The sequence below is a fragment of the Morone saxatilis genome, unplaced genomic scaffold (assembly GCF_004916995.1).
Source record: "Morone saxatilis isolate NCDOM2014 unplaced genomic scaffold, NCSU_SB_2.0 Contig14, whole genome shotgun sequence".
Lineage (NCBI taxonomy): Eukaryota > Metazoa > Chordata > Actinopteri > Moronidae > Morone > Morone saxatilis.
Genome location: NW_023339696.1, coordinates 5126342 through 5140663, shown reverse-complemented (window position 1 = coordinate 5140663; position 14322 = coordinate 5126342). Strand labels below are relative to the sequence as shown.

At 39.2% G+C, this 14322-nt stretch overlaps 3 protein-coding genes across 5 annotated transcripts in view; all 3 read right to left on the bottom strand.

The window, feature by feature from the left end:
* Positions 1 to 1510: 1510 nt before the first annotated feature.
* On the bottom strand, positions 1511 to 4821 carry antkmt (adenine nucleotide translocase lysine methyltransferase). 3 transcript variants are annotated; one of them, XM_035655389.1, is made up of 6 exons: positions 4759 to 4821; positions 4079 to 4242; positions 3859 to 3963; positions 3633 to 3773; positions 3373 to 3423; positions 1511 to 2748 (listed from the first exon to the last, which is right to left on the bottom strand). In XM_035655389.1, the coding sequence occupies exons 2-6, from the start codon at positions 4238 to 4240 to the stop codon at positions 2518 to 2520; spliced, it is 690 nt and encodes a 229-aa protein (XP_035511282.1). In that variant the 5' UTR covers positions 4241 to 4242; positions 4759 to 4821; the 3' UTR covers positions 1511 to 2517. The 3 variants fall into 3 exon arrangements, with proteins under 3 accessions (XP_035511282.1, XP_035511280.1, XP_035511279.1); XM_035655387.1 differs by having other exon boundaries at positions 4732 to 4801; XM_035655386.1 differs by having other exon boundaries at positions 4537 to 4788.
* A 140-nt stretch (positions 4822 to 4961) lies between these two features.
* Positions 4962 to 9501, bottom strand: hirip3 (HIRA interacting protein 3). Its single transcript, XM_035655338.1, has 8 exons — positions 9419 to 9501; positions 8674 to 8794; positions 8419 to 8566; positions 7114 to 7467; positions 6845 to 7002; positions 6413 to 6560; positions 6196 to 6294; positions 4962 to 5295 (listed from the first exon to the last, which is right to left on the bottom strand). Exons 1-8 carry the CDS (start codon positions 9493 to 9495, stop codon positions 5111 to 5113), a joined length of 1290 nt encoding a protein of 429 aa, XP_035511231.1. The 5' UTR covers positions 9496 to 9501; the 3' UTR covers positions 4962 to 5110.
* Positions 9502 to 10808: 1307 nt separating this feature from the next.
* Positions 10809 to 14322, bottom strand: part of kctd13 (potassium channel tetramerization domain containing 13) — a 6518-nt gene continuing 3004 nt past the window's right edge. The window contains exons 5-7 of the mRNA XM_035655402.1: positions 13595 to 13647; positions 13207 to 13402; positions 10809 to 12281 (exon numbers count right to left, since the gene is read on the bottom strand). Coding sequence (XP_035511295.1) covers positions 12033 to 12281; positions 13207 to 13402; positions 13595 to 13647 — 498 coding nt within the window. The 3' untranslated portion in view covers positions 10809 to 12032. The remainder of the gene's footprint in view (positions 12282 to 13206; positions 13403 to 13594; positions 13648 to 14322) is intronic.

The following is a 14322-nucleotide window of genomic DNA, read 5'->3' as shown; positions in this document are numbered from 1 at the left end:
GGTCGATACTCACTCACACACAGCTAATAGCGAAGCTCGGTGTCGTTAACTTTGAATACAATAACAACGTTAAACACTGAGTTGATTTTACCTTGCACAAATAAAACGCGTTTTCGATTACCAAGCACATAGGCTCAACATTGAGTCAGCTATCTCGAGTTGGTAGCTCAGCTGTATTGTCGTGTAATTCCCTTCACCGTTATGTTAAATATAGAAATCCTTGTTTCTTTTATGGCACATCTAACACTGGCTTCAGCCCCGGACAACCGTGAACCGTTAATGAGCTTTCTCTGTGAAGCGTTTCGAGGCTAGGTTACCCAGTTGCTCAGGCTGCAGCGGATGGCTAACTCGCTAGCCTTTCTAGAAGGATGAAGATATCATTCTCGTTAGCTTTGTTAGCTGTCAAACGTTGACATGCTTCTCTGACTGCTGCTCACGAAACGTGCATTTACCGTTTGTACTTTCAAAGCGGGTGGATATGCACACCTAACTTATATATCTGACACATCTGTAGTAACACTAAACATATAATACTATGCGCGCTTGTTCCTGTTATTCCCCTTTTTCAATGCTTAGGGCGGCTCAAGATTACAGCTAGCCTGCTAGTTACAGGGTTCGCTTCGCAACTTCCTCTTTCGCTGCTGCATCAACCAACCCAAGCTGCTGGTGTCAAGTCAGTCACAATAATAAAAGCACGACCCCCGGTTATATCTTTCAAACTACGGCACAATTAGTAGCATTATATATATATATATAGCTAAATACTAAACACAATGTTCTTGAGTAACACTGAATATCAGTGTCAGCAACGAGTTATAAATTGAAGAAAGTGTGTGGAGTTCATGTTATATGGTACTGATATGCACAGTGTTCATTTATTGTATTTCTTCTAGATTAGATCAAGCCCATAAAGGGACATACAGAAATGTCTGACTTACAATGGAATAACGTTACATAAACAGAAAGAGACAAAAGAATAAACAGTATGAGACAGGGTGGAAGCATGCACTGCCTCTTAAAGAGATACATATAATATGGCTGGTTTTCTCTCCTTGGACCCATCTGCAGTACTTCACCTCATTACTGATTTATTATCTGCAGGACTTTCCAAGCAACACTGCACAATTTTAAGAAGTCTCGCTTTATGGGGATATTTAAATTTCTCTCCTCTCTTAACTTCTCCTTTTCTGATACACAACATCCAGTTTAATACTGGTAGTTGTATACAGAGATCATTCAGTTTATGTTTAAAGCTATCCTGGATTGTGTAAACACATCATTTTGTTTGCATTATTTATTATGAACAATATCTGTGACTGCTTACAAAAGTACAGGTTTTAGTCACTGTAAAACATATTGTTTGTTTTGCTTAGGCCACCATCAACGTGACCCACTGACTAATGTCAGCCATAGTGGTGTTTCCCCAGATAATAAACACATTACTTCAGTTAAGGTGACAAATTAAGTGTCCAGCACATGATGCTCAAGAAAGGGCAATTTATAGTCCATATAGAGATTAGAGCAATTACTTTTATTGCAGAAACTATAGCAGCAAAGTAAAAACATACAATTCAAGAGAATAAAGAGATTTTTTGGCAACAGCCAATAACAAACTGACTGGATAATAATTTACACACACACACACCCAAAAAAATGTATACAGAGGTAACTATGTCATACTGCTGTAGAACATGAAGAGAATTTACAATCTGGCGGTGAGATTAAAAAACAAAACAAAAAAACACGAGTCACTTTTGACATCCAGAGCCTGATGAGTCACAATCCACAGCTGCTGACACAAAGACATTTCCACAGCACTAAGTGCCTTTGACCAAACCCACAAAGCTTTTAAACTTTTAGTTCCTCCTTTCAAAATTTCCTATGAAGTTGTCTAATTATATGTAGGCCCGCATAAGAAATAGAAGAGGAAGAAGATATACTTTATTAATCCCTAATGAGGAAATTATTTTCCCCCTTAATGTTTTACACACACACACACACACACACAGGCCCAAAATAATAATAATAATAGTGCACATACAGGTGGAGTGATGGGCTGCTACGTAGAGACACTCCAGGATCAGTTAGGGGTTAGGTGCCTTGCTCAAGGACAACAAGTACTAACAAATAACAATCAATATAAGAAAATAAGTAAATAATCAGTTGTTTGGCATTTAAAACAACATTTAAAAAGGTAGGTAATCCCTAAAACATTTATAGTATTCTGGAGGTAAAGGTGTGGTTACAGAAAGCATTATGAAGGATCCCCTCCATCAAAAGAGCAGAAAATTGGCATTTGTGCAAAAACCTACATGTTTTCTGATCCCTGTCATTTCAGGGCCACAGTAAAGTAGTTTGAATACTTTTTTGACAACATCTACAACTGGATGTAGTCTGACAGACAGTCAAGTTATGTTAAACATTCTCCATATTCCAGTGAAGGATCAGGAGTAAGTCAGTCATATACAGTATAGTGCCATGTCACCATTTTAGAGGGGAAAAGACATCCATGTAGCTTCAAATGGTTTCTTTCTCATTGGTTACTTCATTGTTGCTATCAGTGACTGTGAGCTTATCATTTTTCTTGAGGATGTGCTGTCTTTGTGCTTGCATGCTATATGCCCAGGCTCTGTCCACACCATGTCCTTCAATCCTGCAGGGTGTCCAGTCAGGGAAGGGAAAACGACCAGCTACCACCATAGCATCATCAGGCAGCTCAGCCTGCAACTTCTGCTGCAATAATAAAAGCTACAAACACAAAAACACAGTAAAAAATGACTGCAACACTTTCAATAAATATATAACGCATAATAACGCATCCAAATGAGCCTGCACTTCAACCATGTACTGACAGATTCTTCACAGAATCTTTGTATCTAAAATCTAAAAAAAATGTAGTAAGGTAATGGCGTTCAGGTTCCTTTTAACAAGTTGTAACCACCTGGCTGAAACAGAGACAAGAGTTTCTGTAGACCAACCAGACCTCATCTTACCTGGCTTTCAACTGGGCGGCTGTGGCTCAGAGGCAGAGCGGGTCGTCCCCCAATCAGAAGGTTGTTGGTTCGATCCCCGACTCCTCCTGCCACGTGTCGAAGTATCCTTGAGGCAAGATACTGAACCCCAAATTTGCTCCCGATGCCATAGCATCATGGTATAAATGAGTTAGTTTCTGTTCGATGGACTTTGCCATCGCCTGTGTGAATGTGTGCTGAAATGTGGCACTAGGCTGTAAAAAGCGCTCTTGAGTGGTCGGGCAAGACTAGAAAGGCCGCTTATACAAGTACAGCGTACAGGTCCATTTACCATTCAACTGAGCTCACTTGAGCTTATTGCTATTATTAAAATATAATAGTATATTAATGTATTACTCACCACGCTAGGAGCCAAAAACACTGTGACATTCTTGCATTTTGTCAAGTCGACCTGTGATGAGATAAAAGGCAGGTGGTAAATAGACAAATATTTTTTCTGTGGTGTGTTTATTCATAAAGATGTTTGACTGTGTCACTATTTCTTGTTGCCAAGATCAGTTACAATAATATTTGGAAATACTCATTTAATGGTGGCTGGAGAAACTTCAGTTTGCAAATTTGAACAGGTGTGTTACTAATGCCATAACACAAGTGACAAACCTTCCAGAGATCTTCCCTTCGGTACGACACTTTTTCATGATGACCTGCCCTCCACGCATAAAAGCGGGCCAGGCGAACAAGCCAGGGGTTGAGCTCATAACCAACAGAAGGAGCGAAACTCTGCAGATGGGCTTCCAAGACCTTAAGGATTAAAAACTACCCGAGTTAAAATCCATTGCTCACAAGTGCAAGAAAAAAAGAACCCAAATATCTTGATTATACTTACAATACGACCATCACCAGATCCCAAGTCCACGAGGCCTCCCTTTCGACCTCTCAGCAATGTCATTACATTGCCTACTTGAGCTTTGCTGGCAGGAGTATAAGGGACCTGGAAGAAAACGTAAAGAGCTTCCAATAAAAAGTGTTTCTCCGATCACTTTACAGGTTCAATGGGTACAAGAAGAGTCACATCAATTCAAAATGTTATGAAGCTTAAACTATACCTGCAGCTTCAAGGGGACTCTTCGGAAGCCAGGCTGGAGGATTCCCACCCACATAGCATATACAGCAAGCCCAGTGCCAGCAGCTATCTGAGCAACACCCCATCCTCCGAGGTGCCTGGTCCTGAGCTCCGCAGAGGCCTCGTCTGGTGTGTCATCATCCATTCCTGTATAAAACGTGTATAAAGTGTGTGGTATAGGGCCTAAGTACATCAGATTTAAGAGAATATAATGGATTCAGTGTGTTTTCAATTTAATTTAGAAAAGAAAGGTTATTTAGTGCAACTTCTGATGGACAGAGTAGCAGTAACACCTGGTGCTCATAATGTATTCATTTTCAGAGATTTGATAATATAACAATTTGTAAGAGTTTAAGCAAAATATTAACCTCGACTTTAAGCTATTTCGATGCAGCATAGATATTAAAGTAGTTTTTCTATTATAATCTGTTATTGAGATACCTCTGTGACAGTCGAGTTGAGGGTCACATGCATGCAGCTATGTGGTATCCAGCCGTCGTCTGACTGAGAACAAACACTGACATGTTCATGAGCAAAGGTCTGTTCGGTGTGGCATAATGCTGCCGCACACAAACACACGACAACTGTACGGGTATTCATAATTAACAAAGTAAATAACACCAACTATCGCTTGACCTGTAGGGACGCAGGACGACTCTTTACCTCGTAGGACCAGTCCGTCGGCAAGATATTCCGTCTATCTCTGAGCTTACTAACCTTAGTTCCGGGAATGTGACGCAGTCAACACGTTTCCATGGGAACAGAGAAAATTGTTCAGGCGAATACTTTTATATATAGTTTATAACGTTATATAGTTATTTCATTCAGCTAGAGAATCAATAGTGAATCAGCACATGTTTTTATACACCAGGAAAAATACTTTTATTTGAAATACAACATACTAAATGTACATGAAACAATAATTGATCAACTCTCCACTGATATTTTTCTGAAAATAGGTTTTTAGAAATATTTTGTATTATAATCCTCACAATCAAAGTAATGTATTTCCCGGTCAGTCGCTGTCTGCATCATCACTGATGATCCCCTGCAGGTTGGCCCAGTCTGTTGTTCTTCTGCGCCCTCTCTGTGTATCATGTTCCTGATCACTATCAGAGCCAGAGTTCAGAGTGCGCACATATGGAGAGGACGGAGCGTCGTGTTGTTCCTGCCAGGCTGAGGCTCTGCGCTTAGGTCGACCTGAGAGAGGTACCCACATTAGTGGGTGTCATTAATCAACATTTTCATATTTTGTGTGTGCTATAAAGTGATAAACAATACTCATGACTCAATCACTTCAAATAGTTGCAATAATAACATTACTATAGGTGCACTTCTTGACCCAACCAGGTTATAGGACATCTTAAAGTGCATGTAAAAGCCATTTTTACACTGCTAACTGTGCTTACCTGCCATGTACATATGCATTACATTAACAATGTTTGCACAATCTTTTTCTAGAACTTAGACTTTCCAAGCCCAATGCATTTATATTGGTTTGCTTTTCAAGAATTCATATTAAGTGATGTGTAAATTGGTCTTTTCTGTTAACACTGTAATAGGGTTGGGTGATTGGACAAATATATCAGCTATCTGCTGACTCCGTCACTTTGACTATTTTATTTATTTATTTAGTTGGTAAATTGAATGGTCTACCACCGAAGAATGAGAGCTGCTGCTCAGCAGTGCAGTATACACATTGAGCCGAAAACAAGTGAGAAGAAAAACAGCTGTGGAGCGAGCTATTGCATCAGCAATCAGTCACTGGACTGATGGTGGCTGGCTGGAAAATTTTAACATGTCACCCAAACCCTACACTACAATGACAATCAAGTATTGATAAGAGATATGCACAAGAAAAAAATAAATTTTCAAATTTTTTTGCATTTGCATCCATTAGTATTTTGGGTTGGTACAGATTCATGTGGATTCAAAAAATGACAGTATTTAAAGCAACTGGGTGTTTGTTTGTTTTTCAATGAACAAGTTAACAACTCTGCTTGGCTACTTTAAACTACATAATAACGGTTTTCTTCCAAAAAAAATGAAAAAGCATATAGTAATGGATGTAAACAACCAAGAAAAACGACAAACAGTTACCTTGTGTGGCAATAATGTTGCTGACATCAATATCAACTAGTTCCTCATCTTCCTCTCTCTTCATTCTGACTTTTTTGCATTTCTCAATAGATGGATTGCCTGTTTAAAAAACACATACACACATTATTACTTAAAGGCAAATATAAAAAAAGGAATTTGCAGTTTTCAGCCGCCCAGAATGTATGATCTGTTAAAAGGTGAATGTATTCCCACTGACCGTGGACACCAATATCTTCCAGCTCCTTCTTCAGAACAGCCACCTTGGAGCGCACAGAGCGACAGCCATCGAGGAGCTTCTTGTAGTTCTTCTTCACACCACAGAGAGCGATGTAGCGTTTGAGCCTCAAAACTGCTCTGTTGTCATCCTGCAGGAGAAATCAGAGGACTGAAGAGGTTGTGACGTTTATTGTACATCTCTAATGTATTTCAATGCGCTCTAAAAATACACTTGAACTGACTCAACATGAAGGATAAAGAATTGGGCACTTGTAGACAAAAAAAAAATGTTTCAGCATTTTTTTCTACGTGTAAAAGACTGGAAATGTAACAATTTAATTCAAAATAAAGATTTTTAAGACTTAAATTCTTTACAACCTTGATTCTTCCGATTCGGACTGACTTTGATTCATAACATCACTAATGGACTCGCCTTTTGACTTTTGCCACGCTCCTTTTTTTTCACGGTTTTCTTCTTCTTTTTATCTTGTGTATTTTCCTTCTCACTATGATGTTCACCCTCCACAGAGGGAAGTGATGATGAGTCAGAGTCAGGATCGTTATCTTTCTTTTCTCCCAAGACGTTTTTTTCTGCATAATAAACCAGAAAGTCATATCAAGTCATAAAAAAACAGTGACAATATAAACGAATAGGCATTCATGTATGGGATATACAGTTTAGTATAAAGTTTGCATAGGCACCTTGTCTGTTGTCTGAGGAGTCAGTAGCATTGATTTTGTCTGTGTCAGTTTCATTTTCTTTATCACTCTGTGGTGTTTTCTTTCCTTCACTTGCATTACCACTTCCTGTCTTTCCGTTCTTTGAAGTACTTTCTCTCTTCTTCACCATTTCTTTTGGACTGTCATCACAGTCACGCTCATTCTCTTCTTTTTCAGACTTTTCCTCGTCTTTAGAGTCGTCACTGTTTATCTGCGGTTTACCGTTTCCATTTGACTTTTGCACTGCTTGCTCTTCATCCTCGGAGTCAGACGTAATTTGCTCTTCCTCCTTACCTTCCCCACTTCCTGTTTTGCAGTCCTCTTTATCTTCAGATTCTGTCATTACCCACGCAAAGAAAAGACAACATTTCATGGGTTACAGCAGAGCAACCAAACTTAATGAACAAACCTCACACAGACATGGTCAGGTAGGTAACGTAGGTACTGACTGAGTGAAATAATCTGAAATGGCAACTGCGTTCAATGGGTGGTATGCCAACCAACAGCTGACCTGCCTGGACCATAGCTGTGGTCCAATGACTATTAGTATAGTCTTTTATGAAAAATGCCGAATATATAGTAGTGATCATCTTAACCTACGCTAAACAATGCTACTTGTACGAGGACGTTAAAAGGACCAGTGTGTAGGATTTGGCATCTAGCTGTGAAGTTGCAGATTGAAACACTGCTCCCGTTGGTATTTGACGATCTGGGAATGAGAACATGGTGTGAAGTGTGTAAGAGAAACTATGGTGGCCACGAAACTCACCAAAGGCCCTGTCTACAGCCTGTGTTTAGTTTATTCGTTCTGAACTACTGCAGAAACATGGCGGTTCAACGTGGCAGACTCCTTAGAAGAGGACCTGCTCCTCTGTAGATAAATCAGCTCATTCAACTATGAATATTATATTTCATTTCTTCCAGCAGATCCTCCAAAACCTTTGACCATACATTTAATTAACTATTTTGATGAGACGTTTGTCACTTTTTTTTAGCCCAATCACCAAACATTTGTTGGTTTTAGCTTCTCATATGAGGATTTTCTGCATTTCTCTATTTATATCACTGTAAAGTGAAAGTACGTGGGTTTTGGACAATTACTCAGACAAAAGAAGACCTCTGATATCATCACCAAGCACTAATGGACATTTATTTCAGACAAAACAATTTAATCAATCTGAAAACAATTCTTGCTTAAAGTCCTGTTGTTAATGATGATAATGACATTAAGTAACTTCTAACTAGAACATGCTATACATTATTAAAATCACAGGTCATCTAATTTACCTGACGATGATCTTGACTGACGAGATTTCTTTGCCGTGGATTTAACTTCATCTTCTGCCCCACTTATGGCCTCATCATTTTCTTTTACTCTCTTCCTTTTGTTTTGGAGCTTTTTGGTCTCCAACTCACTTTTAATGTTGTCATTATCCTAGCAGGAAAAAATGATGATGACAGTAATGACTACAGCAATAAAAGTTACGCCCCTAAAAAAAGAAAAAATCTAAAACACGTAAAGAAACGGTATTACTCAGGTACCTGCATTTTCATCAGCTCCTCTTGAACCACCTGTTTAATGAAATGTCTCTGGCCTGGACTTAATGATTCACATCGTACATGGGCCAGATATCGCTTTTTCAAAATCCGCAAGGTCAGTGTGCTGGAATTAAGATTGTAAAAACAAAATGGCCAAACAAAACTTTATTTTGTGCAGGAAACTGGGAGTTTGTAAGTTCTCTACAGTCAATAAAAACTTTATTCTACTTACACAAACGAGAGGCTTGCACATTACTAGATGCACTTTGAGCATAAAATGTACAAACACTGGGACACCATACTCTTGTTCCACTGAAACATACAACTTCCAATCGTTAGCTCATACACTACTATGATGGCAAATACCACTGCTTGGCAGCTGTCACTCACACAAATACTTCACTGTGAATTTCTCCTAAGGGGGCTCAATAAAGGAACATCTTATCTTTTAACAAAATGGGACTACCTTAAACATTAACCTGGGCACCTGTGTGCTGCTGTGTGTGTGTGTGTGTTGGTGTGTGTGTGTGGTGTGTGTGTGTGTCTTCAGTACAGTAGTAAGTGGCACATTCCCGTTACAGTGAATGCAGCTGGTTTGAGTGGCCATTGGAAAGCAGTGTTTAAAGAGGTAAGCTAGAGGGTTTTACTGTTATCTGCCTGTATGTTAACGTTAGAACTGAGTTACCTGTGAACCCCTGACAGTAAATATAAACACACAATAAACAGTGACGTTAACAAACAACAGTACCTGAGGTCTGGCTCATCTCGGAGTTGACCGCACACAAACCTGCGGAGACTGGTCGTCTCTTTCTCGGTCGCCATCATTTCAAACTGCGGTGGTTTTTCTTTTTTTGGCGCCCTGGACGTACGCGGAAGTGACGTTACGCACGCGCCACGCCCCTTCACAATATAAACTATAAAACCTTTGACAGCTTGTACTTTTTGTACAAATTAAACTGAATTACCGAATTCGTTTATCTCTTTTCCTAAATTTTGGTGAGATTTTAATTTCCAACCTTTATGCAAAAGAGGTCATAGTATATTTTTAAGACCCTAATATTTTATTATACATGTAAGGATTTTAAAGGGGTAATGTGTTTTTCACAAATGTTTCTAAAAGATTACCTATATTCTTCTATCTGTCATGAATAAACATATTTCATAAACGAACACAATTACATTTATCTAAATACTTAGAAAAAGTTTAGAATTGAATCTGCCTTTATTGCCTGTAGTTTTTCCTCCTCTGTTGTCCATCATGTTTCCTTTCATTAGATTTGGTTGTACCTTCCTTTTAAACTGTTAAATACTTTAGAAATGATGAAATGGAAATTATGACAGGACGTGTTCCTGGTTGTCTGGTCTCCCACACAGCAAATAACAGGATTCTCACTAAGTCTCCACCTTTGCACATTGTAGACGGAACAGAGCAGAAACTTGATCCAGTGCCCCTCCATATTCTTGATCTCCCTCCATCCCAGAGATCTTCCTCGAACACTGCACCACCCAACTGCCCTGCTGCCTCATAGCCACCACCCCCTTCCTCTGCTGCCCAGATCTCCTTCTGCAATACTACAGCAAATGACTGTGAAATAGGAGTTCACTTTGGAAGGAAACTCAAGTTGACAATATACTCTGGTCAGGAACTACAACAGAGCTGACGGTACCCTCAGAGGAAAGGACTGAGGAGGTACATGAGCGTAAGCTTGGAGCACTGGGAGGTCAAAGGAACCGCAAACCAGAGATTGGTTGTGGATATCACCAGGTGGGCGGAGACAACATCCAGATGGCTGGAAGAACTGAACAATGGCGCAACCAGACTGGCAGAGGAGAGGGAGGGCAGTGACAAGTAGATCTGAGGGGCCAAGGGGGTGATTCCAGGACTACTGTCGAGCCCCTCTGAGACGCTGTGGGTCAGTTGACTTAGCACAGTTGAGGGGGGGGCCCCACTTGAAAACCAGATGAAGTTGTGAAGGTCTGAACCACAAGGATAAATAAATGACATGTTTTGGGGCATATCAAGTAAGCACAGTAATAAATATCCTGTGGGTAACTTCTATTTGTTTCTGAATGTATGCATTGGAGTCCATTTTTTAAATTATATTTAGGAAAGAAGGAAAAAAATGAGACCAAAAAACTTGAGTTGGATTTCATAAGTAATTTATTCAGAACATTCCCATGACCACTGTTGGACGGAAGTTATATTAGTGCATATTTTAAAGTATTCCAAGGTGATTTTATAAAGGGTCTGAGATACATATTGCTCTCATTCAATGTTTTTTCAGTATTCAGAGTGATTAAATTTACACAAGACACCGGTGAATATTACAAAGAAAATACTTATCCTCTCCCTGAGGGAAATAAAAATACAACCCAGTATTATTTACCTTTATCGTCACCGTACGGCCAATTACTTTGAGCAAATTTCAGTGGTTTGGTATAAGATATAAAGCGAAAGTGAAAAATCATGGCTCAGAATAAAGTACACAATGAAAGAAATGGTCACGGTTCCTCTTGAAACATTAAACTGAAATGTAAGTTCACTATTTAGTCATTTACAGGAGTAAATTCAAAATCTGACGTGTGCTAAAGAGTGCATCATATCATTCCAAAAATTAAAACTCAATAGAGCACTAGTTAACACAAAGATTGCGTACAATACGTTAAATACCAAACAATAAATTAGGTTCATAAATTAATTAATAAAAAACATCTTGAAGCAACAGCAGTAATAATTTAAATAAAGAAAATGGAGCTGCTCAACAATCTCATTCATTTTACAACCTCACTAAAAATGGCTACTCAGGTTTACTCCAGTGTTAACATATCTAAGCTAAACTTGACCATCCTCTGTTCATTACTGTCAGGCAGCAAATATCAGCCCAACTTATGAAAAGGCAACAGATGTTTCACAACCTGAACAAACAGCCTGACACAGTGTTTCCTACAAGTCAAACACGGAGGAGGGTGCCAGTGCATATCACCATAACACCCACATTGAAAGGTGACTGCCTGCTCTAGGAATTAAATCCACATGTGGAGTTGGAGTTGGGTTTTGAGGCCCATTCAGTAACTTGCAGGAGGTGCCTTAACATTTGCAAAGTACACCAGTTTCATGTCCCAGGTAATTTGCATATTTCCTATTTAAATGATGTACACAATTTGTTTTCTTGTAAACATTTTTCATGTCCAAACAACTCTTACTTCAGTCATCAACCCTTACATTTCTGTCTAAAGACATTTATTGAAATGACTAACTACCTAGCTATTGCTAAGATCAAGGGCATCTTTCATTCCGCTAGCATCCAACAGAAAATCAACATACATTAAGTCACTCTCCCATGTCTTGTGTTTTCACATTATTAGTCCTTATACACAGTTTGCTGACCGTGCCCTCTTTCATCATGCATTATATGCCTCCTCACGTGGATCCGTCTTACTCGTCTGTCGCCTCCCACAGCACCCTCTTCCTCCGATTGGCCAGCCCCTAGTGATGACCCTGAGCCTCTTGAATCTAAAAGGTGTAAGCCTCCTGGACCAGATCCTCTGCCGTTCTCATAAATGAGGATATTTAGGGTTTCTTCAAAGATTCGTGCCTCAGGAAACTCAACCTAATGACACAGATATTCAAGTTTAGTGGGGAGTCGCTCACGATGTACCTGCTGTGGACAATATAGTTTAGTTAAGATTTTGTTCTACTAACTGTTAAAGCAGAAATGCTGGTTGAAAAAAAATACTAGCATGTAATTTAAAAGACCAGTGTGCAGATTACACAGCCCTCGCCTCTCTCCCGTTTTAAGCGTGTAGGAGAAACTACGGTGGCGGCAAAAAATGTTACACTCTGGACCTTTAAGTGTATTTTCTTGCTCTGACCACAAGAATCTGTTACGTACAACAGAATGAGTTGACAGTCAAATATATGTCCAGTGTGCAACATTAAGGAGGATCCACTGACAGAAACTGAATATAATATTCATAGGTATGTATGTCATTTGAGTCTTCTACGGAGTCCGCCATGTTTCTTTTATAGCTCAAAACGGACAAACCAAACACTGGCTCTAGACAGAGTTGTTTACGTTATCATGGCAACCACAGTTTCTCCTACAAGCTTGGAACGAGAGTGAGGTTCTTTAAGTACAGCTATATGACCAACATGTGCTCTGTTTCTAATTAAAGGTAATGTGAATAACATAACAGTAAAATAACGAGATCGAAAGACATTTTATAACCCTTTTATGTGCTATAATTTATATAATACAGTTCCAGCCAACAGCTGGTTAGCTTAGCTTAGCATAATGACCAGAAAAGGGGGGAAGCAGCAAGCCTTTGCTTTGTCCCAGATTAGTGTTGATAGAGATCTTTAGAGGAGCTGGTGGTGGATTTTGTTAGACAGAGCCAGGCTAGCTAGCTTTATCTTTGTGCTAAGCTATGCTAAGCTAACTAACTGTTGTCCAACTAACAGTCAGAAAGCGAATAGCCATAGTTCCTGGAATCCACTGCTTAAAGGAATCTGTGTGCACATTACGTCCTGCTTACTTTGGTCTGCTTCTTCTCTGTGGCATAGACAATGGAAGTGCAGCATACTTCGGCAATCTTGCGGCCTTCACCATAGAAAGACCAACAGCAGATCTCATCCCCAAGCACATCTTTGACAAACAGGACGCGGCCATTAAATCGTAGCACAAGTTTGTCAAACAGTTCGATGTTCTTCAGCAGGTTATCATCAGAGTTGCTGGTCACAGGGAGAGACAAAGAGGAAGGAATCATCAACTGAGAAGATTATTAAACTCTTTCCACTCAGAATCCAAAAAGTGAAGGTGAAGTGAACACATGAAACACGTGAGAGTTTGCTGTCGCAGCATGTGGCTCTTCAAATATCAAACACTGTCTCTCTGACACATATACAGTCAGTGTTAACATTTACCTGGTGTAAGAGTATTTGTTGTTTCCTCTGTTGTTCTGCAATTTTACTACCGGCTGTAGAGACAAGAAACAGGAATAAACCTGGGTAGCTGTGTGTACATACAAAGAAAACCAACTTCACCATTACTATACCATATTCACTGTGCAATCTATTGCCCATGTGCAACTGCTGCTACTATTTGTGTTATCTGTTGTTGTGGATTAGTTTGTGATTAATCCTTTACTGTTTTTTTCTCTGGTACATAGGCTGATTAAGTGATTCCTATTTCCGCTACTCTTTACTGTTTTTATATACCTGTTTTATTATACTTCTCCTATCCACTTTGCTGCCTTGTTATAAACATTGCGATTTCCCCACTGTGGGATCACAATAAAGGTAATCTTATCTATCGTATCATTGTTTTAGGAATTAATATTCTAATCGTATCATATCATAGAGTTATATTTTTGTGAATAAAAATTAGACTCTATATAGCATGTCTGTAACAATCAAAGCAAAATTGGGGCTAACTACAATTTTCAAATGGTTTAACAATTATTTGGTATAATAATTTCCAATTCACCTCCTGTACAGGTCATTGCTACCGCTAGTGACTGGTGGACAATTTAGATTTCACAGCTGGCCTCAACAACTAATAATGAGAAGTACCTGACAAATGTAGGTCACTGACAATTTTGTCATGGTGAGGTCCTCTCATTTGATTGGAGATAACAAAATATTGACACAAT